Source organism: Lichenostomus cassidix, chromosome 13 (genome assembly GCF_008360975.1).
Source record: "Lichenostomus cassidix isolate B80296 chromosome 13, HeHo_3.0, whole genome shotgun sequence".
Lineage (NCBI taxonomy): Eukaryota > Metazoa > Chordata > Aves > Passeriformes > Meliphagidae > Lichenostomus > Lichenostomus cassidix.
The window spans coordinates 1,239,022-1,264,423 of NC_139494.1; the positions used below are offsets into that span (position 1 = coordinate 1,239,022).

General features: G+C 49.8%; 1 protein-coding gene and 2 non-coding genes across 3 annotated transcripts; all 3 read right to left on the bottom strand.

Annotated features, from left to right (window-relative positions):
* Positions 1-3,352: 3,352 nt before the first annotated feature.
* Positions 3,353-25,402, bottom strand: HSPA9 (heat shock protein family A (Hsp70) member 9). The gene is made up of 17 exons (XM_085073237.1): positions 25,253-25,402; positions 24,045-24,103; positions 22,483-22,570; positions 22,209-22,390; positions 21,410-21,534; positions 19,576-19,649; positions 19,384-19,490; positions 18,461-18,623; positions 17,742-17,834; positions 15,914-16,123; positions 13,356-13,583; positions 12,485-12,589; positions 11,202-11,319; positions 8,814-8,908; positions 6,940-7,032; positions 5,003-5,143; positions 3,353-4,129 (listed from the first exon to the last, which is right to left on the bottom strand). The coding sequence occupies exons 1-17, from the start codon at positions 25,334-25,336 to the stop codon at positions 4,070-4,072; spliced, it is 2,025 nt and encodes a 674-aa protein (XP_084929363.1). The 5' UTR covers positions 25,337-25,402; the 3' UTR covers positions 3,353-4,069.
* Positions 11,904-11,975, bottom strand: LOC146431023 (small nucleolar RNA SNORD63). The gene has a single exon (XR_014855018.1). It is a non-coding gene; the product is annotated as a small nucleolar RNA SNORD63 (small nucleolar RNA).
* LOC146431024 (small nucleolar RNA SNORD63) lies at positions 13,039-13,111 on the bottom strand. The gene has a single exon (XR_014855017.1). It is a non-coding gene; the product is annotated as a small nucleolar RNA SNORD63 (small nucleolar RNA).

The following is a 25,402-nucleotide window of genomic DNA, read 5'->3' on the forward strand; positions in this document are numbered from 1 at the left end:
TCACGAGAGAAAGCGCTGAAGCCTCGCTGAAGTCAGGAGAAACAATGTCCAGTGCTGTCCCCTCATCCATCCAGGGAGTTGTTTCCTGGAGGAAGGCACTCACATGGGTCAGACATGACTTTCCTTTAATGAACCCATGCTGACTGTTCCTGATCACACTCTGGGCCACCTCTGTCCCCTCTGGCCACCTGTTCTACACCCCACACCACCCCTGTGCCCCATTCCCCAGCCCCTGCCAGCTCACCTGGCCACAGCATGCACCATGTCCCCCCTCTGGTCCCCTGCACCAGCCCCCTCCCCAGCCGTGCCTGATGCTGCTGCTTTGGGGGTGCTGCAGCTGCTCCCTCACAGACCAGGGCTTCCCTCCTTCTGCTGTGCCCTGGCCCTGCTGTGCCCTGGCTCTGGTGTGCTCTGGCCCTGCTGTGCCCTGTCCCCGTGGCAGCCAAACCCTCAGCCCACAGTGTGGAAGGGCCTGTCCCTTGTGGCCTGTGAGCAGCAACATTTGGAGGAAGTCAAGAGGGGCAGGAGGCACAGGAAAGGACGTGGAATGGGGTTTTGAGCCACAGGGTCTCTGGGGCTGAGCAAGTATCAATTTCAACTCTCACAGGTATTTTTCCCAAGTGCACCTGGTTCCACCGCCCTTTCTAATTCTCCTGGGAGCAGTAGGACAGTGGATTGCAGGTGGTTTAGGAGCTGAGCTGCTGAGATGGAGGTGTCTGTGCCCATGTGCGGGACAGTGTGCGCAGAGGGGCAGAACAACACACCTTGTGCCTCCCTGGCAGTCCCTCCCTGCCGGTTCTCTCCAGGGACTCTGCTCCAAGAGGCTCCCGCTGATGTTCCGCCTCCCCCTGCAGCTTCCACGCTGCCGTGGCAAGTCCTGCTCCATCCGCTGCTGGCGGTTCTCCCACAGCATTCCCAGCTGGCTGACACGGCTCAGCGCTGCGGGAGCAGGAGAGAGCAGAGCAGCTGAACTCCAGAGAACTTCCTCCTTGTTTCTCTTTGGAGCAGAGTATGGGAAAGGAGCCGTCCCACAGCACACGGGCAGCCCTTCTTGGGAAAGACTCCATCTCCCTTTGCTCCTTTTCGGTGCTGGAAGCACTTCCCGGGGAAGCCGAGCCTCTGGCGGCACAGGCAGCACGGCAGCTCCTGTCCCCACCCCGCACCTGCGGCTGTGCCAAGCTGGGGAAAAAGCTCTCAGGAAAGGGAAAGAAGCCACCGCAGGCACGTGGGGATTCCTGTGCCTGACTCACTCTCAGCCTCCCCTCCCCTCTTAGTCAGGCAAGAGCTGGGACTGGGGATCTGCTCAGTCCTGTTTGTGTCACTAAAGTTTAAAGATGACAGACCCCAGGCTGTGCCTGACCTGCTCCCAGCACAGAGGACATCAAGTGACACAGGCAAGAACACAGCATAGACAATCACTCAGTCCCTTTTTCCTTAAGTTCTGCAAAATGCTTAATTACTGCCAGACACAGACCAGACCATTTATTCCAGAGCTGCAGCACTGCTGGAGCTACAGACTTCCTAAAGTAAGTAGTGGCCTACAGGGCAAATGAACCCTGAACAGCCTTTCCCTGGTGCTGGCAGTGCCTTCCCAGTGGAGGGACAGCAGTGCCTCAGGACAGGAGTCACTGCTCCCACCTCAGCCTTCCTGGCAGGTTTTCACAGCAAGAAACTGTTCTCAGCATGACATACATCACCTGATTTCACTGTTGTTTCCCCAGCTCAATAGTTCACCTTATAAAGGAGGAGCTAGAACAGCATATTAATAAATAAAGAACATCTATGAAATATGCATTTAAACTGTGACAGGGACAATAATTCATTGAAGAAGGGCCAAGCCCAATCAATGATTCAGGACCCTGGAGGCAGCAGAGGAGTCTGAAGGCTCTCTGAGCCCAGCAGAGAAGAGATGTGTGGGAGCAGCACCCTGGCCTGGGCTGGCCTGGGCTGGCCCTGCTGCAGGAACAGCTGCCATAGGATGGTTCATCATCTGTTTCGCTTAAGGACATTTCCCTCCAGCACCTGAAATACCCAGCTCGCTCTGCCAGTGAATTCCATCTTTTTCTGTACTTTAATCCTGGGGATGGCTTTTGGCAGGAGCAGCAACAGCAGGGAATTCAGAAGTCACCTGTGATCGAGCTTTGTAAAGATCATCCTCACGAGATGCATAGCCATTGCTGCTGCCCTTGCCCCACCCAGGCCCAGAGCACGGTGTGGCTGTGACAGAGCGAAGCACAAAGGCATCACACCTAAACCACACACAGCTGGGTGGCACTGACAGCCCCTGGGAGCAGCAGCTGCTGTGGACATGACCTTCCTTAGCCAAGTGCTCCTCAGACCTTCCAGGGAAGCACCCAGCCACATGGTCCAAGTACACCACAGCCTGCCATTACCTGCCTGTGACAAACAGATCTGCCACTTAACACAACAGGGCTAGACCCACCCATAGGCAACTTTTGTCACTTGTACACCCATGGGACATCTGTGCTCACATGATCAGCCAGGTGACAGTCACACAGGCAGGACCATAACCCCCATCCAGCCTGAGTCAGCCACCAGAGCCAGAAGCCCCAGCCTCCACCAACTCCCCTGCTGAAAGCAAAGCACTGATTTTGGGTTAAACTCCTCAGGCCAGCTGCAGTAAGGAGCACAACACTCCAGAGCGCTGTGAAGAGCCAAAGCACTGCCCCTGCCTCCCCCAGTGGCTGCACCAGGCTCCTTCCTCTCGAGGCCAGAAGGTTTCCAGCTCCTTCTCACTTCAGGTATGCTCTCACTACTCTCTTAAAGTTTTAAATCTTGGTTCCTTCCCATCTGCAGCTTAACAGAGCTCACAGAATCAGCACGTGAGCTTCCCCCAACAGCTTCTCTTATTGAGGAATCTGTCTCAAGTGCCAGAACACAAAACATCCTTTCCACACTCTTGAATACTTGAGCTGGCAGGACAAAGCAGCTGCAAAGCCAGGTTTCATTCCAGTTGATGAGACACAGAGTAACAGATGGGGAAAAAGGAGACACAGCTCCATTTATGCACCTCCATGGAAGGCTGGGCTGCTGGAAACCACAGCAGGCAGGTGCTGCTCTGAGCCCAGAGCCTGTTTTGTAAGGGTAAGCCCAAGTACAAAGTGCCTAAGGACGAAGTCCCAGTGCTGCTGCAGTCACAGGACTTGAGGCTCCTCCTGAGAGCAGCAGTGGCACTCTCAGGAGAAGCCAACCTCAACCTGACATCAGAGACCTCTTTGCCTGTGAATGAAGCACAGGTTCCAGAAAGCTACAGCTGCCTGACTGTTCCCTCTGCAGCTCTCACAGGCAGTGAAGTGCTCATGTTCTCCATCAAAGGCCAGGATACCAGGAATTCCATGTTGTACACTTTTCTGCTTTTATTTTAAAAAAAAATCCAGAATGGATCCAGTAACAGTTTTATTATCAAGGAAATTGTTTTACCATTAGCAGAGAACAGACACAGGATGGAGCAGAAGGCTCAGACAAGCAAAGTGTTTAACTTCCACACTGCCTCTTTTGTAAGAAAAAATGTTACAGCTGAGTTTGAAGCAGCCCCTTTCCTTCAGAACAAGGGTACCAGCCTAGCTCAGGGCTAAAAGGCCTCTAGCAACATCTCCAGCCTTGCCCCTGCTGCTCACAAGCCTGCACCTGCTCCCAGGTGCTCAGATCCACAAGGAGGGGCCATGCAGGCCTAATTCTCCTCCCCATTCCAGCACAGCTTCCATCTCCACCCTCCAATTTAGTGACATGGTTTCCAAGCTTGGATCTCAGATTTACTACACCATTGTGTCAAGTATTAAATGATCAGCCAGTCCCCAGGTGCCTCAGGGGAACACACCAGGGCCAAACTTGTAACTTTGTCTGGCATGAATTAACTTTCATCAAGTGACAATTTATCTAGCAGACACATCACTAAGTTTATACATTAAAGAATTTTATATATAGAATACTGCAAAAACACAGTAAGTCTGAATTCTGCCCCTTGCTGCTCAGGAAGGTCCCTTCTCTCCCAAGCATCAAGAAAATCGACCTCTTCATCATTCTCTAGTCAAGGCAAGACAGAGACTCCTTATTGCTTCTCTTCCTTCTGATCTCCTGGACTTCCAGAACCCTCTCGCTCTGAGGCCATCTGTGAAAAAATTGGTTTATTAGTTGTGGTAACAACAAACTGCTACTCCTGGACATTTTTCCCTGGCTGGCTGCTCAGCTCAGCTCCAGCCTGGAGAACGAGCAATGTCCACTGAAGAAGAAAAATCTTCATCTCTGCCTGAGCTCTGAGAGGGAGGAAACAATCTCCCCATTATTACCTTTCCCAGGGGATGAAACAAGCCTACACTGCAGCACCAGAGGGCTGAGCTGACATCAGGAAAGCAGCTTTCCCCAGTTAAGGACAGCTTAGCACCACCAAGGTCACCTGGGCACTGTGCCACTGCCATCCTGGGAGAGCTCCCTGCACAGGTAAGCACACACTGGCCAGGTTCCCATGGGTGGGAGGGCCTTTCACTGGGAAGGAGGTGGAGAAGAGAATCCCAATGGCCTTCTACTGTGGCTCTAGGCACTGAACAGGAAGGACATTTTAACATTACCCTTAAATAAGGTCAGGAGTGACTTTACTCCTTCAGGCACACCATGTGCTGAGGAGAAAGCCCTCTCCATGCTCTTCTGGATGCTCCTTATTAGGAGCTTCCCCTTTTCCATGGAATGCTGGACAGTAACAGAACGCCCAGCTTGGAGGCATGGCCAGGATTTCAGGCCTCCATCTCTCCTTCCACAGCTACCCCTTCAGCCAGCATCACTCACAGGGAGCTGCACAGAAGCTCAGCACCACCTCCCAGTCCAGCTCTTACCCAAGAGTTCAGTGTCCTGACGCCCTGCTAACCCAGCTCTTACCTGGAGTTCAGTGTCCTGACTCTCTCCCAGCCCAGCTCTCACCTGCAGTTCAGTGTCCTGACTCTCCCCTCCCCATCCCAGCACTCTGAAAGTGAACTGACCACAGACCTACCTTCTTGTATGCCATTTCAAAGAGTTTCAGGGAAGCCTGCTGCAGGCTGGTTGCTGCCTGCCTGATGTTCTCTCCTGTTTCACTATCTTTACGAGCCAGAAGTTCTCTCATTTTAGCGATTTCTTCCTTTAATTTGTTGCACTGCAAATAAGACACAAAACCCCAAGGTGAAATGCTGCACTTGTTTCACTGAGAATCTCCATCCTGTCATTTCACCACCTACTGGCCACAGCAAAACTACCTTTTCTTGCCAGAAGCCATGAAGTTAAGCCTCAAAGTGAGTCTGCAGGGCCTAGGACTGTGCCCAGTTCCCAGTGGGCACCTGTCCACCTCACTAACAGCGTCCCAGTTGGCATTAATGGAGCACTGTTTGCTGTCTGGGCAGAGGCGCCAAGGACAGAGCCCTGCAGGGCCTGACAGCTGGCCAAGGCTGTGCTCTGTGCCTGGCACAGCTCACCTGTGAGTCAGCCATGCCAGGAGCAGGGAAGGGAACAGAAAGCTGGTTTTCAGGGATATTTCAGGCACTGTCAGGGAGCCAGCAGGCAGGGCTGCTCCTGCCCTGGTTAATCCGTGTGTTGCCTGTGGGAGCAGGAGCTTGGAGCAAACCAAACAGAGCAGGCTCATCCCAGCCCAGAGTCATGTGTCAGTCCCTCCTCCCCTGGCAGGCTGCTGGAGAGGCAGCCCCAGGCACCAGGGCTCCTGGGGACAGCTGTGCCAGCAGGGCTCACAGGACACACCATAGGAAGGGGACAGGGAGTGACAGCCACCTCCAGCACCCAGCCAGCACAGGCTGCTACCAAGCACTGCCACCCACCTCCCCCAGGAAGTTATAGGGAACAGTCCCTGCAGGGAACAGGGATGTCAGCTGTGTGCTCCTGTGAGAGAAAACTCCGGTGATCAGCATTCCAAACAGAGCCAGCCAGTATCATAGAATCACAGAACCATTTGGGTGGGAAGGGATCTTAAAAACCATCTCACTGCCCCCCCTGCCATGGCCACTCAACCAAACTGCTCCAAGCCCCAATGTCCAACCTGGCCTTGGACACTTCCAGGGATCCAGGGGCAGCCACAGCTTCTCTGGGCAACCTCACAGGGAAGAATTTCTTCCCAATATCTGAACTTAGATTCCACCAGTTCAAAACCACTGGCCCTTGTCTGGTCACCATCTGCTGGTGGAGAAACAGCCCTTCAACTGACCAGAGGCTGCTACCAATGAACTGTAATTGTGCTCCCCTGGACACCTCAGAGCCCCCAGAAGCCCTTTTATTCTGCTTCCCAGAGGTGTTAACTTGGTAATTGGGCACACTCTTCTAAACTTGGCTTTTGAAATTCACAACACACCACACCTCAGAACAGTGTGAAAACCACTCTTGGATACTAAATATCCATTTCACTTCAAAGTGAGAAAAATTTGAGTGGACACTGATTTTTATTGCCCTCAAGTTCTCGGGTGCTGTGCATGCACTGCCAGAGAGCAGAGCAGCTCTGCCTCTGTCCCTGTGCTAACACGGGCAGGCAGTGTCCATAATCCCCAGCTTTGGAGCAAACCCCTCCTCTCAGGAGCCAGCCATAGCACAGTCCTTATCAAAAAACCACTGCAAGGCCAAGCCAAGGACACAGCTCCTGCAGAAACCTTTCATCAGCAGCTTCCCAGGCACTCAGATCCTCAGTGACACTGACCTTGCACTTTGAAATAGGTTATTTGCCACCATCCAAACCCTGTTCCTCTAAAGATGTCTGTACATCCTCTCCTCAGCCACACTCATCCCTCTCAGTGAGTGCCAGAGGTACAGGGCTGTGCCATCTTCACCCAGCCTGGAAACCCAGCCAGAGCTGGCACCACTGGCCAGAGACAGCTGGGAATTAGGTGGGGATCTGAACAGTGATTTTTGAGGGATTTTATGTGCTGTAGCACCATGGGATCAGGAGCTACCTACCTCATCTGCTGGCAGCTGATCCTTGAACTCTTCCATCTTGGACTCCGTGTCGTGGATGATGCCCTCGGCCATGTTCACAGCCTCCACACGTTCCTGGGGGAGAGAGCTCGTCAGGGCTCTGCACGCACCACAGGTGACAAAAATGGTGACATTTCATACCCCAAACTGCCACGCTCCACTCAAGTTCCCACCCATGGACCTCCTCAATGGCAACAGGGCAAGAAGAAATGCAAGCAAACCATCTGCAGGGTGCAGTGTTTGGGGCCACAAGGCCCAAAGAGGGTTTGTGCCAGTCAGCCCTCACTCTTTCACACTCACTTCCCTGAACTACAAGTGGCTAATGCAGCAGCACTGCTGGCACATGGGAAAGGGCAGTGACTGCAGGGGCAGCACAGCACACTCCCTGGGAAAGCAACAGAGCTTTGGGAATATTCTTAGGCTTCTTCAGCAACAGGGGCACTAGGGACAATTCAAATGCTGGGTGGTTTTAGTCGTGCTCCCTTATTACAAAAACTCCCATTTACGCATTCCTGATACTTTCATGGCAGTAAAACCAGGATCAGAAAAGTGTAATGAGGCAACTTTGAAAATTACAGTTACACAAGTCAATAAAGAGAAGTGTTAGTTAAAATAACCTAATCCACTTCCTCTTGAGAGCTCACTGGACAGGGCTGAGTCCCACTTCAGGACTACAACAGAGAGGAACTTATCCAGCAATTTAAGATGCAAAGCAAGGCTGCAGGACAGTTTTCAGCCTCTTTAAATGCCAAGCCTCCCCTATGCTTCATGGCAATGATGAGGTTATTTAAACAGTGGGACTTTCAGACCAAGGTCTCCAGCTACCAAATGCCCATCAACCAGTGCTTTGTGGCTTCAGAGGCTCTTGGGCAAGGCAGTGCTGCTTGGTGGGAATTTATTCCATGTCTTCTCCCTTTCAGTCCTCTTCTGATCCCTTCACTACTGGGGATTTATTTACAGCACTGCCTGGACACCTGAGACAGGCTACTACAGACTGAAAAGACATAAAATGGATCAATTCCATGTGCCAATTTCAACAATCACTAAATATTTGCTGGTGCCATATCCCAGAGTCAGCCTGTGCTGTGTCTGCTTAAAAACCATATTTACATGCATAATTCATTAGTACTACCCTCATTAAAGCAATTCATTCCAACCACTAATCCTGTGTGTATCACAGGTTCAGTCACTCCACCATGGCAGTGCCAGTCTTTCCTTGACAAAACCAGTGAGGATTTCCATCACCTCCTCCTGGCCTCACCTGCACTGAGGGCCAGCACTGCTCACATGGATGCAGCATTCCAGAAGCCACAGTGATACTTGGCCCACTATGGAAAGCAACTTCCTACTTATGAAGGAAGAGTGGCTTTGTTTGGCAGGTTCTGTAAATCAAGCTTTAGAAACAACTCTGAAAGAGCAGCTGAACTATCCCACACTGCTCCACTGAACCAGAGCATGGCTGTGAGCACCCAGCTGGGGCAGGCTGGCTCCAAATGCACAGCCAAGGGGGACAGTGGAAAGCAGTGATGACACAAAGCCTAACCAGGCTGCAAAGCTGTTTGCCATGAGCAGGTGGGTTTGCTCACTGCTGCCACCATATCCCAGGAATACCCCAGGGAGCAAGTGAAGTGCAGTAACAGAGGGCAAGGTACCCAACCCAACATCTAAATGCCTCTGCAAACACCTTCTTGTAATCCTAGAGCATCAGCTGAATGTAAGGAAAGGAGCAGATGTTTGAGTAAGAGCTCAGAGAGCAGAGCCTCCAGCCCTGCCAGGGGTGAGCACAGCAACCAGCACAGGAAGGTGAAAGCAGCAGGTCCTCTGCTCCCTGGGCGATCCCACAACCACCCCATTACCTTTCTCCGCCTGTCCTCCTCTGCGTATTTCTCTGCATTCTTCACCATGTTCTCAATTTCATCTTTGCTAAGGCCGCCAGAGGACTGGATAACAACTGCAGCAGAGAAGACCATGAATAAAGGATATGCTGTCACCTTTGAGGAGAGAATTATTCCCCAACCTAACAGCAGCTGTCTCACTCAGGGACTCTGCACCTGGAGAGGCCCCATGGGCAGGACAAAGACAGGCAGTCTCCAAAGAGGCACTGATGCTGCTGGCAAGATAAAAGCCTCATCTCCTGAATCTACAACTCCCCAGCTCTGCCACACACTTCCTGCCTGCTGGTCTGCAAGTCACTTTGGCCAGTCTTCACTTAATCCTCCTGGAAAGTGAGGGTGCACCAAAGACCCCAAACCAAAGGAGCATCCCAGGTTAAAACCACAGAACTAGAAAAAAAAATCCCAATACCAAAAAACCCTTCCCAAAAAAATAAAACAAACAAAAAACCCCACAGGGCAAAAACCCAACCAATGAAAATATCCAAAGAGAAGAAATGGTTTCACCAAAATTCCTTTCCCTGTTGGAAAGCAGCCCAGACTGGTGGCAGGATAAGACAGCATTCCCCACCCTGCTACTCACATTGCCCTTCATAAGGAAATGTAGCATGATTCTATGGGCAAGCTCTTACATGTCCCCTCCTTGGTCTTTTTCACTCTATTAGTGTCAAAAAGCATACTCGAGGCTTGGACTTTACTGCAGGAATCAGTCTAATTTCATTGCAATAGGACCAACTTCCAGGATATCACAATGCACATAAAAGTGCATACTACAATCACCACTAAAAGGAGGTTTTCTGTGGAATATTTGTCAATGGTACAAAACCCTGAACAAAGACACACACAGAGGTGTCCTTTGGATACAGATGTGGGATAAGCCATTCAGCTTTGTAATGAGGACAACCTCTACATACAGCAAGGCAGCTAAATAAAATTCTGGTTGCCTGCTACCAAGAGCCTTTTATTCAGCAGCAGAAGGCTCTTGGTAACACATCCAAAATCTCCAAGGAAATCAAAGTAACAAGCACTGTGATTTTGGTACCAAATTGCTGCCAAAAAGCCAAGCATTTTGATTAAAAGCAGCACACACCTTTGAGTTGTGCAGAGTTAATTCTTTTGTTAACTGGAGCATTTCACTGCTCAAGGGTTCTTTCTCTCCAACAAACAACTGAAGGGCAGTATAGAGGCTTTCAAGTTAAAAGAAGAGAGATCTATTTTCTATCAGGGCATCTGTAAACACTTCACATTAATCTCCTGAACCCACCACAGCGCTTTAGAAACTGTCAACTGTGTCATTAATTACCCCAGCACACAGGGCCCAACATTTCACTGCATCACAGAGCAGAGCACACTGACAACATGAAGTCCCTGAGCCTCCTGCCAGCTGGAGACACTGCCAGCCTAAGTGGATGAAAATGAACAAGGTGGTTACAGGGAAAACAAGCTGCTTCAAAAGATCTGAATCTCCAGACCTTTTTAATGGAGTAATTACAAGCAAACAGGGTCTTGGCACAGGTCTGTTCAGCTGTACATGACACACCTTGGAGTTAGAGATATTCCTGATTTGATTTCTCCCTGAAAAGCTGGCACCTTCCTGCAGCCAGGCTCACAGACAGCAATCCCTGCATGTTCCCAAAGAACAGCACATCCAGCAGCACAGCTCAAGGACAACTTGTACAAGGTGCTGAAATCCCAAACACTAATTTCTGTCCCTTCAGGGTAACACAGGGCAGATGTGACTTCTTGGTGACACAGGACACTCCTGCGATGCAGCAGGAGCACGGCCCACCAACATCAGTGAGCCAACCTGTGTGCCCAACTCCTGGGCACTAGGGCACAGCTGATCCATGCAGGGAACCCAGGAGACAGCTGCACTCTGCTCAAACGTTGCTGCAGTTATTCCAGAAGACCAAGGCAGGACTGTCACACAGTGCAAAATGACTTGGAATGTGGTGAAACCCTGCCAGTGAGGACTGCCTTGACATTGGCACAGGCAGGTGCTTCACTCTGCCTAACAGACATGGAGAGCATCCACTGGCAGCAACCTCTGTCAGGAGGTTACTGGGGAGGGCAGGGGCTGTGTGCTCACAGAAGCTTTACTGCCTTAAAACAAACCCAGAGCTCAGCTCTCACTTCTCCCTTTGCCCACCTCATTTTGCCCTCCTCTCCAGGGAAGACACTTAGGCTCAGATGACTTCAGCTGCATCTGTGCTGCAGCTTGATGAGTAAGGGTGACCCAAGCACTGAGCCACATGCTCCATCCCCACCCTGGACTGCAGGATGCCATGGAGGCAGCACTCCATTCCCTCTGGAGTCAGTCAGGGCTTCCCTCCCTGTCCCCAGAGCACTCACTCTGCTGCTCCCGCCCGGTGCCCTTGTCCTTGGCTGACACGTGCACGATGCCGTTGGCGTCGATGTCAAAGGTGACCTCGATCTGCGGCACTCCCCGCGGCGCCGGAGGGATCCCCACCTAAAGGAGTGACAAGGGGTGGCCATGAGCTCCCACAGGGACAGAGCTCAGGGGACAAGGGCTGGGCACATCACACTGGGGACCTGATATTGAATGAACCACTAACCAACCCTCAGAACCGAGTCCTCTCTATCAGTATCTGTTGGCATCATGCTGTGCATTGGTATCTTGACAGATTTAAAAGGTTTCTGCCCTAGACAAGTGCATAGAAACCACGGGAGACCCCCCAAGTTTGGTTCCGAGGTGATACGGGTTCTGCTTTATTGCTACACAAGCCCCTCTTCCATAGTTACTGCAGGATGCTCTGTTTCCTCAGCTCTGGATACACACTTCACTGGCCACCTCTGAGGAACCATTTTAGGACAGTGAGAGGCAGCACAGCTTCTTTCAAGAGTACAAAAGAAAGGCAAAGCCCTTCCTTTCTGCAGGGCTCTTCCTAGGAAGTTCAGACAAACTTGGACAGTTCACCAGTGCCAAACATTGCCAGCACTGACCAAACCCATTCTGCACAGGGAGCTGGTTGGGCAGCCACCCTCTGCTCACAGCAGTCCTGGAGCACATCTGTTCCCCAGGGAGCAGGGTGTGGGGCTCAGTTTACAAAGTCTCCACACGATTCTTCTTCAGAATGACGTGTTGACAGTTTAACATCATGGCACACACACTGCAATCCCAACCAGGCCACAGACATCCTGCAGTACCGTGGCTCACACTGACTCCACTAACAGGGGGTCACTAGGCTGGAATGGGGTCCCCTGGGGACAGCAGGTATGGTGGAGCCTGCTCCAAGTCCCATCTGTGCAACACCAGAGGAAAGGCCAGCATTTAGGTTATCTGCTGGTACTGCTACTGCACAGGTTTTTTTATAACTAGAAAGAGCCCCTCTAGGTGACCAGGCCCTAAAGTTCCAGTAGCCCCAGTGCCACGTGAGCCTGCTCAGAAACTCTGAGCTCCATCTTAAATGCCAGCTGGTCCCCTGCCCCAGAAGGGCTGTCCCAGGGCCAGGCTGGGCCTCTGGAGGCTGTTTTTTTACTACAAATGGAGTCAAATGTCTTCTGTAAGATGACTCCCCCTCAACACTGCCTTCAGGGGGCAGCTGAAATGGAGAAGGCTCTGAATGTCTCCAAGAAGGTCAAGTCTAAGGTCATGAACAGAGAAGCAAACGTACCAACGTGAACTGGCCAAGCAGTTTGTTGTCACTAGCCATCTCTCTCTCTCCCTGGCACACTTTGATCTCCACTTGTGTTTGCCCATCAGCAGCTGTAGAAAACACCTATAGAAAAGGAACAGAAAATTACTGTATTGCTAATTAGAACACACAAACTGATACAAGCTGATTGAACAAGGAATAAAAGGAAAACTCTACTTGGAAGAGAAAATCATTAAATGCTTCTTGCTCTCATGTTCCTCTGACAAAAGTCCAAGGCACCAAGGCTAGCAAGAGCCAAGCTCACTGTTATCTGGTCCTGTATGCACTTGGGGACACAAAACTGGACATCCATGGCAGCAACCACACCCCCAGAACAACATGCCCATGAAGTAGCAGGCTCCAGCCCACAGCCCAGGCAGCTCAGGTGTTATCAGTGACAGCACACAGCAGCAGGCCCAGACAAGGCCAAGGGAAGGAAAGGATCACACCCAAGCTACCAGGACATTACAATGCAGAAAAAAGATAACCTCTTCTGAGGCACATAGCCAAGCAAGGCGCTCTCCCATGGGCGTGGTGCTCAGTTTCAGAAGATCTCCACACAATTTTTCTTCAGAATGACGTGTTGACAGTTTAACATCATGGCACACACACTGCAACAACCCTGACCAGGCCACAAACACCCTGGCATATCTTGGCACCCACTAACTGCCTACCCCTCTTGGGCACACCAATAATCAGATACTCAGTGGCTGACATTAAACTTGATTTCTCCACTGCTTCTCCTGCCAGATGAGGAGGCAAAACCATCTACTGGGGGTGCTCTGAGTGGCCTTCCCTGAGTTGTCTGAGAGCACCAGCAAAGTCCCACCCATCCAGAGTCAACTCTTACCTGGCTTTTCTTGGTGGGGATGGTGGTATTCCTGTTGATGAGCTTTGTGAAGACACCTCCCAGGGTCTCAATGCCCAGTGAGAGGGGAGTTACATCCAGCAGCAGCACATCTGTTACATCACCAGCCAACACCCCACCTTGGATAGCTGCTCCAATAGCCACAGCCTCGTCAGGATTGACTGCTTTGCTTGGAGCACGGCCAAACAACTCCTGCACAGTCTGCTGCACCTGAATGGAGACACAGCACAGCACAGCTCAGCCATGGGGGAACCACCAGGGCCACAGAACACCCTTGGCTCAGCTTTGTGTCCTTATGCTGCTGCTGCCATGGAAGCCTGTGGCACGAAGGAAACACTGAGCCTCAGGTCTGTGCCTGCTGCCTCACTGCCCACCCTCCTGCATCCACTGAAAGCCCTCATTCCAGCCTAGACAGCCCCTACCCAGGGGTTTTGTCTGCTAGCTCCAAGGCAGCCTCCTTCAGTGCCTTCACAGAGCCCAGACCACAGGGGATCATTCCATGCTTATCTAGGAGTCAAGGGCTGCTCCCTGGGAATCATGCAGTCCAACACTGAGCAGAACACAGCTGTCAAGGACAGTACACTTGTGGAGGCAGAGCACAGGGAAGGTAAAAGAAAAATCCAGCAGCACAGTTCATGCTGTTTGTGTGCAGCAAAGGGGGAAAAAAGGGAAATTGTATGAAGAACAGTTTTTCCAACTCTTTATTTCATGGGCTGTTTCAGCAGAGCAGCTGTGCTGTGTCAGCACGCTAAGCTCTGTTGTCAGCTCTGCACTGCTTGGCCCATTCCAAAAGACTATGCTCATGATTCCAACAGATTTCCTGCTGAAGAATCCAGATGGAAATGCACTGAGGGGCTGCCCCAGAGCACAGCTCAGAACTGCCCTTCTCTGCCCTGCAAGGGAAGGCTGTTGGGCTGCTGCTCCTCTCCAAGTACAGGTGTTGGGCACACCAGAACAGGTGAGTGGGACGTGCCTGGAAAACTGTGCTGGAAGCAAACACCCCATGGTGCACCACAGCCAGAGACACCTGCCCAGAGTGTTCATTACAGAAGAGGACTATGTACGAGCATATAATTAAAAGCAAGTCTTTCCCTCTGGAGGTGTATTTTACAGTACTAAACAATACTTCTAACCACCCATGGTCCATCTCCTGGAGTACTGGCCATTGGAATGCTCTGGAGAAGGCACATTCCCTCCTAGCAGGGGGCAGAGAGCAGAACAATGTACCCAAGAAAAGGTCTGGGCTGTGTACAACATGAGCACTAATTTCAGAGGCAGAGCTGTAACTACAGGCACTCAGGAAAGCATTCTGTCAGCTCAAAGCCACACATGCTGGGGATTATGAGGGGTAGAAAGAAAAATAAAAATCAATATTTAAGTTCTGCCCTAAAGGACACTTAATGCTTCAGGAAATGGCTTTCTGTTTGTTATCACTTTATACATAGGCAATCACACCATTTTTCTTTTATCCAGATTGAACAACAAGGACTTTGGGAATGTGTAGCAGAGTTACCCCACTTGAGCTTTGGCCAGATCAGGAGCTTCTGTTTATCTTGCTGCTCTGGCTCCCCTGCCTGGGTGACCTTCTGCTCATAGCAGTATCACCTCCAGCCACCAGGCTCATTAATACAGGGAGGAAAAACCCTCCCACAAAACCCCAAATCAAGCCCAAGCAGGACCATGTACACACCTAGTGTCCTAGAGAGGACCTACAAATCCTAATCTTAACAACAAACAAACAGTCCAAGCCTGACTGATCCCTCTGGAGAGACTTTGGTGCTCTCTGCAGGAAATGACAGGCTGCACCCTTGGAGAGAGCAGTGAGCATCCATGTGCAGCTCTGGGATGGAGGAGTAGCAGCAGGCATGGCTGGCACAGGAGCAGTAAATCACCTGCAGACAGCACCTTATCTGCCAGACTGTGCACGTCAGCACAGCAGGCTTTAAAGCTACCTGCTGCTGCTTATCTCCACAGAATATAAGGGCCAGGCTTTAGATAAGGAGTGTGTGGAAGAGCCAGGTAAACGGGCCTGCCAACATCAACCTCTAAGAGGTACCTCTGAATACACTACCTCTGAATACAGACACACAGTAGGTACCAGAGCAGTTCTGCTTGTGCAATTTCTTTGCAGCTGTAAGTGCTCTACACACTTAGGCAGGAAACCCCTTGGAAGGCACAGATTATTGAGAAGTGGCTGTCATTGAAAGGTACCTTTACCATACTCTGAGTCCACAAGAGGAAATGCCCCACACTTCTCAACACTGCTGCCCATGGCCAGTGCACATCTGAAAGTCAGGCTGCAGCTGGACTTTCACCTCGCAGCACCTCCCACTTGACTCTGTAAAGTACAACTCAGCTCCAGCCCCCACACCCCAGCTGAGCTAAGCAAACAGAACAAGAGGCCCTGGGCAGTGCTTCCATGGGATCCTCAGCACTGAGTCTGCTCTGAGCACTCCCAGCTCTTCTGTTCCAGATCCCCCCAAACAGAAAGCACAGGGCAGCTGTGCTAGCCCTGCCTGGAACAGGCACTGAGCTCATACCTTTGGCATTCTGGTCATGCCACCGACGAGGATGACTTCCCCAATGTCACTCTTGCTGACTTCAGCATCCTGCATGGCTTTCTGGCAGGGTGCCACCGTCCTCTTGATCAGGTCAGCCACGATGCCCTCAAACTGCGCCCGACTCAGCTTCATGTTCAAGTGCTTTGGTCCAGAGGCATCCATGGTCAGGTAGGGCAGGTTGATGTCAGTCTGTGGCACAGAACAGGCTCGGAGTGAAAACCAGGAACGGGCTTTAGATCAACTTACAGGTCCTGTTTGGCCTGTGCTAAAGCATCTCTGTTCACCCTCCAGCCCAGTTTAAGTGGCAGCAGGCAAACTTTTACATTTGACATTTCAAAGAAAAGACTATTATTTTGTTCCACACCTCATGGTTACAACTGTTAATCCCCAATATTAATACTGTGTTATTTCAAAGTCTTTTATTGTTGAGAAAAATGAATTCATTTGTCATAGCCAGGAGGTAAGAGCAGGAATAGTGGAAGTGACAACCTCAATTCTGTTCCTTCAGCACAACCCAGAATAAAGCCCATCTTCAGAGTTCCCAGAGATTCTGCCAACTGACTAACACTCCACACCAGGTAAACTCCTCGAAGGAAATAACTCATGGCTGTTTTCTTAATGCCAGCAATTCATGTTCAACAGCCAGTCTGCTGCCATTTAACACAGTTAATCAGAGCAAGGGACCATAATCTCCACTTCTTACAGCTATTTGTGAGTGACCTTACAAACTCACATGCTGGATTTCTAAAGCAAATCTTATAGTGAAATAATCTGATTCAAGTGCTGAGTCATGCTGACATCAAGAGACACCACAAATTAAAGCAATTAAAACATTAGTGCTCTAAACTCTAGAGATTAAGTTTACACAAGAATTAAAGCCATGCCGCTGACTAGAGGTGTGCACTCACTTTATAAACAGCATGGTCAAAAGTATTAGGGGAAAATGGGGCCTAAAGCAAGTTGTTTTCCCTTCACTGCTAAAGAGTTAAGGAATTCAGTCTTTCCTGGTATGAACAAACTGCATTTGCCAGCTCTTGAGCTCATAAAACAGAGCTTGCTATGTCTCTGGCAGAACTATGCATCTAATGTGACTGCCCTCAGCTCCTTGCTATGAGCTCCCCACTGGCCAGCAAAGAGACCACCATCAGATAAAATTAAAGATGCTTATTCAGAACCTAGCACTTGGCAGAGTCCCCATTTCAATTACTATATAATTGACCTTAATTTCACTTAGCCAGGACTATTACACTCCCAACTTGCTGCTTCTCCAGTTCCTTATTCAGTAATGAATAAAAGACATGCTTGACTGCATTAATATACAAAGCTGATGGAAAAAAGGAGGGAGGGTGTCTGTTGCCCATTGTCCAGACAACTCATCTATAAGCAAGTAAGTCAAGAATCTTTATAGAAATTACTACACAAATTAGCTGTTCCAGTGGAATGAGTAGCACCAAGGTTTTGGAACTGCTTGCAGAGCTGTAAGTGGTTCCAGTACCCAGCAGCACCAACTGCAGCTGAATTCCCTGATGCCCATCACACTTCTGAAGTACAGAACAGGTTGGGAACAACGTCACATTCCTGGCAAGATCAGATGATGTGGTGCCAGAAAAAAGGTAAAACCCAGCACCCAACAATTCAGCTTCCACCAACTCCTGTGCTCTGAAAGCCCACCCTGCTGAGTGATTTGCTGTGATGCCATTTGGTTACACAGATGAAAAACCAGCATCAGAGAGCTTTGTAAACAAGCCCAATGCAGAACTCCGTGTCTCCCAGTGCTGCAGTGGATGCTTTGGATCCAGGCACGTACCTGCACAGATGATGAAAGCTCACACTTGGCTTTCTCTGATGCTTCTCTCACCCTCTGAAGGGCCATGTTGTCTTTAGTCAGGTCAACACCCGTCTGAGTGACAAAAACAGTGTTAACAGACTCTCAGCATCTGCTCAGGAGTCACTTCATTGCAGTTCACCTTCTCAGAGCTCTTGACTGGAAAGCTATTTCTAGAGTAGCCTGCTATGTGCACTTGTGCTGCTCTCTCCCTGCTGGCAGAGGTAGTTAGCTTTTCAAATCTGCCAGCCCTCTCTGCTCTGCAAGTGATTATACAGTGAATTACAGATTAAAGCCTGGAAAAGTTGCTGCATCACACAATAAAAAGACAGGACTGAATTAGCAGAGAGTTGGAATTACATCACCGTTTCCTCCAGGCAACCCTGGTTTGCATCTGTCCTGTCACAATCAGTTGGACCACAGATGTTTACGTTCTAAAGTAAGCAGACTGTGTATACTATAGTCCTGCTACAAAAGAGAGAAAAAAAGGCACAAGTTCCGCAATTCTGTGTTTTCCAAAAGAGGAATGTTCCACTTCAAGAAAACAGTTGTAAGAACTGGATGCCAGGCTAAAGGATGTCTAATACTCTTAAATTTCAGCTGTGCCATAGGTCCTATTAACTTAAGAAAATTCCCATTCTTCTACAGAAGTGAGGTTGAAAGGTAGTGTAACACAGGACTGCTCTCAAGAGATACCTTACCTCTCTCTTGAACTCCTTCACAATATACTGTAGCAAAGCCTGGTCAAAATCTTCTCCACCCAAGAAAGTGTCACCATTGGTGGACTTCACCTCAAAGACTCCCTTCTGGATTTCCAACACGGAGATATCAAAAGTGCCTCCACCCAGGTCATAGACCGCAATGCTGCAAGGAGAGAGGCAGGACAACATGACTTTCTGGACAAAGTTGTGTGGCTCAGAACTCACTCTGCTCAAAAGATGATGTGCAGAGCTCACATTGCTGCCCACAGAAGTTAAAAGACAGCAGTGAACAATCTCACAGCATCCATAGCCCTTGAGTCTCTGGAAGATGTGCTGCACAAAGCCTAACCTTGCCCATTCTTTCAGAGAGGGCAGTTCCTGCCTCTTCAAAACCCGACACACATCCAATGACAAGAGCAGGGACACCAGAAATATTATGAAATGGGTTTTTTCCAAAATGGGAGGCTTTCCCAGTATTGTCATCTACCTCAGAAATACAGAATCTCTAACAAAAAGCCTGCACTTCTGTAACCACCCCTGACAGAAACAGAGGGCTGAATGCAGGGAAGCTGCAAGCCATGGACACCTGGCACACCTAAGTACAGCTCCTGTGCTGCCCATCAGCACCTCTCGTGACAGGCTGTCACCCAGCAGTCCTTAGCCACACCCACCACTGCCACCAGTGGGCAAGGTAATTAAACTGACACTCAGGTTTGATAATTAAGTTGTAGCTGCAAGTTATGAACTCCCTCTCTTCAACAAGGTTGGTTGGCACAGAACACAGGTGACATTACAGAGCTCTCACTCACAGCTCTGAGTCCACATTGGCAGAACTCCAAGCAGTGCTCTGAGCCCCAGCAAGCAGAAGAGGCAAATCCCAGCATGCTTATGTGAGAGGGCAGGTGTTATGTACAGGCACTTACACTTTATCTTCAGACTTGTCCAGTCCATAGGCAAGTGCAGCTGCTGTTGGTTCATTAATCACCCGCAGGACGTTCAAGCCAGCGATCTGCCCAGCGTCTTTGGTAGCCTGAGGAGGACAGAGGAGAGTGCTGACTGCTGAGAGAAACTGAATGTAATTCAGAAGCCCCAAAATCTCACAGCTTGATGAGTACCTGTCTCTGAGAATCATTGAAGTAAGCAGGGACTGTGATCACGGCATTCTTTGCTGCATGTCCCAGGTAATTTTCTGGAAGAAAAGGGAGACAAAAGAGGAAGTTATCCTTGTAAGAACACCAGGTTATTATTCACAGAATTACAGAACGGGTGGAAGGAACCTTAAAGGCCACCCAGTCCCACCCCCTGCCTTCCAACACCTTCCACTATCCCAGGTTGTTTCAAGCCCCATCCAACCTGACCTTGGACACTGCCAGGGATCCAGGGGCAGCCACAGCTTCTCTGGGCATCCTGTGCCAGGGCCTGCCCACCCTCACAGGGAACAACTTCCTCCTACTGTCTAATCTAAATCCACTCTCTTGGTTTGAATATATTCCCTCCTGTTCTGTCACTACATGCTTTTGTAAATAGTCTCTCTCCGTCATTACCTAGTTTGAAATATTTTTTCTGAACTAACAGAAGACAGCCTTGCTGTTTTCTCAGAAGACGCAAAGGGAGCTGTGCAGAATTCCAGTCCTTCCACAAAACATGGAATAGATCGTAGTCTTCTGGCAGCACAGCAAAGCACCTCTGCAATTCCACCAGTGACTGGATGCCACTGGTGTGAATTTATCTGAGAGCTTAATTTGTCTTTTTAGTGTTAGACTGAAGATGTTCTTCAGTTTTCTGCATGTGAAAACTGACTCATTTTCATCTCATAGCATCTGCTGATGCTAATACTTACACGGTACAAATAATGCACATATACCAACTTTCTAAGTGTTTGAAGCAAGTCAGAAAAATATGCATTACACCCTAATTTTAAAGTCTAAAAAAAGAGAGAAGTATGTAATCAAATGCACATCGAGACCTGTCAAAAAATACAAATGTGCACAATGCAGTAAGGATGCACAAACAGGACTCATGCCTATGCAGCAGCCCTGCACAGAGCTGACACACTGCACTGTTCTCTGCTGCTTGCAAAGCCAGATCCTGTCACAGCTGAAGTCATGGAGCACCCAAGCCAAAAGCCAACACATCTCCAGGAAGCAGATCCCTGCTTAAGGCAGAGGAACATCACCCTCAGAGTAAGTCAGACTTAGTATCTTTAGATGCTCACACATCATAGCCTTGTATTTTACTACTGGGTAGAGCTTTAGCAAGTGCCCAGGACCCAATATAGAAAATACAATAACCTTTGGGTGAAGCTTCATTCCTGCCCTCCTCACACTCACTGGACACACAATGTTTACCAAATGGGGTGCAAAAGGCACTACTGACTGTTCCCTCCCTGCAGTTCACTCAGTTTCCCCAGAACCACTCTAGGAATTAAAAAAGGGAAAACCATTTCTCCAGACCATTGGGTATTTTCCTCTAGTGAAGATATGAAGTCATCACCGGCTAATTAGCTATTAGAGCCCAACAACTGGTTCCCTTGAACACTCCCTCTCTCCCTACGTGCCACATATCCAGCAGCTGAGCAGGAACAAAGGCACTCCAAGCCTGGCTACCCCAGCCTGTGCTCAGCTGCAGCCAGGGAGGCACAGGGACCACAGCTTCCTAGGACAGGGAGCTCCCCCTTCTGAGCAAGAGTGAATTCAGTTAAAATCAGGGTCAACTCAACCAGTAACTAATTCTGGTAAGAGTATCTTTTAAGTAAAGCACTGATACTTTGCCAAAGATCCAAGATAGAGGCAGGCACTGATCTTCCTTGAGGTTTCCTGAGAGCCTGCTCTGTTCCCTTCCCCATCGACAGCCCTGCTCTATGAGGGTTTGGTACCAAGAAAGCACCTTTATGGCTGCAGCATTTCCATGTACAAAGCACAGAGACAGCAAAGAACAAGTTGTACCAACCTGCAGTTTCCTTCATCTTCATCAGGACAAAGGCACCGATTTGGCTGGGAGAATAGAGCTTCCCATGAGCCTCTACCCAGGCATCCCCGTTGGAGGCACGGACAATCTTAAACGGGACGTTCTTACTGAAAGCCACAAGAATTCACACTCAGTTTGTCCAGCAGCACAGGCCCCTCACAATCAGTATTAGCAGATGAACACACAAGTTTTAAACAAAGAACACTGAACCTGCCAGCAGCAGCCCCAGATCCAGAGTCGCAGGAGTATCAATTATAGAATCTGGTGTTGCCAACGTTATTTATACAAATAATGTACACATACCAACTTCCTACGTGTTTGAGACACTAAGTCAGAAAAATATGTGTTACTGCCAAATTTAAGGTCTCAAAAAAAGAGAATTAAGTCATCAAATGCATATTCAGCTGCAGAGACAGGACTCATGCCTATGCACCAGCCCTACACAGAGGTTACACACTGCATTGTACTCTGCTGCATCTGCTTCCATCAGATGTATCAGGTAATCACAGGCCTGAGGTATAAACATACAGCTTTGATTGTAAATGCCCTCAAGAGTTAGAAAAGTCTGCACTACAGGCATGAGCAAGCCCTTTTTCTTCTCTGTAAGCCTTAAAGTTATCAGCAACAACTGTTGCAACAACATCTTGGCCCTCAGATAAAAATAATGCAACCTTGAGAGCGGAGAGCAGAACAACTTCCCCCAAAGCAGGGTCATGTTTTAGAACAGACCAGGTCACACTACCCCCGTGGTGCTGGCAGTGCCACTGTGCCCCTCACTCACATGTCCTTCTTCACTTCGGAGTCGTCGAAGCGGCGCCCGATGAGGCGCTTGGTGGCGTAGAAGGTGTTGTGGGGGTTGGTGACAGCCTGCCGCTTGGCTGGCATCCCCACCAGGCGCTCGCCATCGGCCGTGAACGCCACCACCGACGGCGTGGTCCTGGCACCCTCCGAGTTCTCCAGCACCTGGGTGACAAACGGAGCAGTGTGACATCTGCACACTCACCCCCAACACACCAGTGGGGGCATTTCACTCGTGAAACTGTTGTTTTACTCACTTTTGCTTGCTTCCCTTCCATAACAGCCACGCAGGAGTTGGTTGTACCCAGGTCAATCCCAATAACGGCGCCTTTAATTGCTTCGGAGCTGGAAAGCACATCAGGAGAAAAATAAAATTACAATTAAAGGAAAATAATTAGATAGCAAAAAAATGTTCAGCCCTGAAGACAGGACAAAGAGGTTTTCCACTCGATGCTGAAGTAAATCCATGCTGTATCCTGACCTAAGGTGTTCTCCAACTCTTACACCGCTATTTGAGCTTGTTCCCCTGCTCCCAGTCCGATCAGTTATAGGCAAACCCTTGCTTGCTAAGATAAACATATAAAATACTATTGTTCCCCAGAGTATCTTTACTACATACATATATTTTCTCAACAACTTTTACGAGTTTGATATAAAATGAAATCTAACTAACTTTGTCCCTAAAGAAAGGACTTGTTTTGGGTTACTCTAGCTCACAGAATCACAGAATGGTTTGGGCTGGAAGGGACCTTGAAGCTCATCCAGTGCCATCCCTGCCATAGCAGGGACATCTTCCACTATCCCTGGCTGCTCCAAGCCCTGTCCAACCTGGCCTTGGACACTGCCAGGGATGAGAGAGCCACAGCTTCTCTGGGCAACCTTGGTGTTCAAACTTGCTTGAAAACATTCACCCGGAGTTAAAATACTAATAAATTTTATTCATTATTTATCATTGCTTACCACGGAGATAAGAATCCACAATGATAAATCACCTGGCCCACGTGGGGTGCTTTGGGCCAGAGTCAAAGGAAACCACCTTTCTAATCCTCAGGAGCAACAAGTGAATTTAGTCCTGGAAAATGGGAGTGCTTCCCACACAAGAAAAATTTGAACCTCCCCTCTAGGAAGAGTCTCAGAGAATCCCTGAAACACAGCTTTGCTTAGAAACAAAGCCACATTCTGGGATGGAGAAGGCATTCTGCAGGCAGGGCAGGACTGTGTTTATCACCAGGGACATCACCTTCTCTGTCCCCAAGCTGCCAGGGGCTAACTCCAGTTCCAATAATAAAACAGTGATCTTGGAACCAGACAGACACAGCTTCAGACCCAGCTTTCCCAACACAAACAGATTTCCCAGTCCATGGCCTGAATCAGCATCAGCCACTGACTAAGTCACACAACCAACTGCTCCCTTCTCCCATTATCCTGCAACAAGGAAAATTAGTGATTGAAATCCATGTTTGAAATTAACTCTATCTGCAGTGGAATGGATCCAGGCAGCACCCCTTTCATGTCAGTGTAAAACAATTTGTTCCATCAATATTTGATGTACTTTTTGTTTAGTTGGTTTTAATCAAACAAATCTCAGCAACCCACATTTTGTGGTCACTGCTGGTGGTGGGAGAAGGAGGGTAAAGCAACTCTCAAATGTCCCCTGGAGAAAAACAAAAGATAAAAGTTACATGCAGAAGCTCCAGTTTTATTTTGCTGGTTTTGCTCTTTTTCTCCATCTCTGGCTCCAATAATCAGTTCTGGTACTAGGAGGAGAGCAAATATAAATACCAAACAGCCAAACATGAACACCCCAAGGAACACTTACGCATATTTCCTGCTGGATGCTGCTCTGAGAACATTTTGGCTGAGGCCATTCCAGAACGTCTGTAAAACAGAGACATTCTAATGAGAAATTAGTTCAAAACATCAAGTGGTCTTCAAACCAAGACTTTCAGAGACAGACAATGTCCAAGCAACACTGTCCTACTACAGTGCTTCCTTTTTAAAAGCTTAACTGCAAACTAAGGAAGAATTTGAGAAAGATGCAGACTGACATAAAAACCCTCCAACTACTGGACTAATTAATCAGCTACAACCCTGATTACTACGACCAGAATAGAATTATTCTCCTCACACAGAACAATATGCAAGCATGTTACCAGGCAAAAGACACTCCAGTAAGTCAACACTGAACCTTCAGTGCTCCATGAGCAGCAGCAGATAAACATTAACCCCATTTCTCAGAGCTTTGTGCCTGCTCAGCAAGAAATGACCAACTGCATCCCTTGAGAAATCTGCAGCTGAGATTTTGCTCTCAGCTCCAGCTAAGCGCTTGGCCACCCCTTTGCACATGGAAATCAGCATCCTGGAGAGCCCTGAGAGCATCTTCCTTTTTTCTGATTAAGGACAAACTTTTAACAAGATACATTAAGAAGAACTGGACCGAGACACGACTATTTTGCTGATATTTAAAGACGTAACACCCAGACACAGTGCAAAGTGAGCAGGCCCCGTCAGAGCAGAGCCAGGCCGCGGGGTTTGCAGTCCCTGTCTGTCCCTCAATCGCCCCCACGTGCTCTCCTCAGCCCGAGCCCCCTACCACCGTCACACAGACACGGAGGAATCGGGCGGCCTTACAACAAATCTCCTTAATAGAAAAGTCAAACACGTCAAACAAACTCTTCTACACCCCCCACGACCGCTTCACCCGCACCCACATCAACAATCCCTTAACAAAATCCGAGCCCTGAGGGGCCCCTGCTCGGGCCCGTCCCGGCGGGGCTCGCTTGCTGGCGGCGCCCTTCGCCGCTCCTACAGCCCCGCAATGTGCCCCGGTGCCAGCCCCAGGCCTGCCCTGCCTCCGTGCCGCGGAGCCCCCAGGCCTCCCAGGCCCGCCCTGTCCCCGCTCCGGCCGCAGCCCCGTGTCCGCAGCCCTGTCCCCGCTCCGGCCGCAGCCCCGTGTCCGCAGCCCTGTCCCCGCTCCGGCCGCAGCCCCGTGTCCGCAGCCGCCCCGCGCTCCCCTCACGCGCTGACCTGCGCGGGCCGCGGGGGCGGCGCGGGCGCGGCGCGCGGCAGCAGCAGGGGCAGGCGCGCGGCGGCGCGGCTCGCGCTCAGCATGGCGGCGGTGGCGGACGGGCGCGCGGGGCCGCGGCTCTTCTGGAATCCTCCACCCACGTGCGCCGC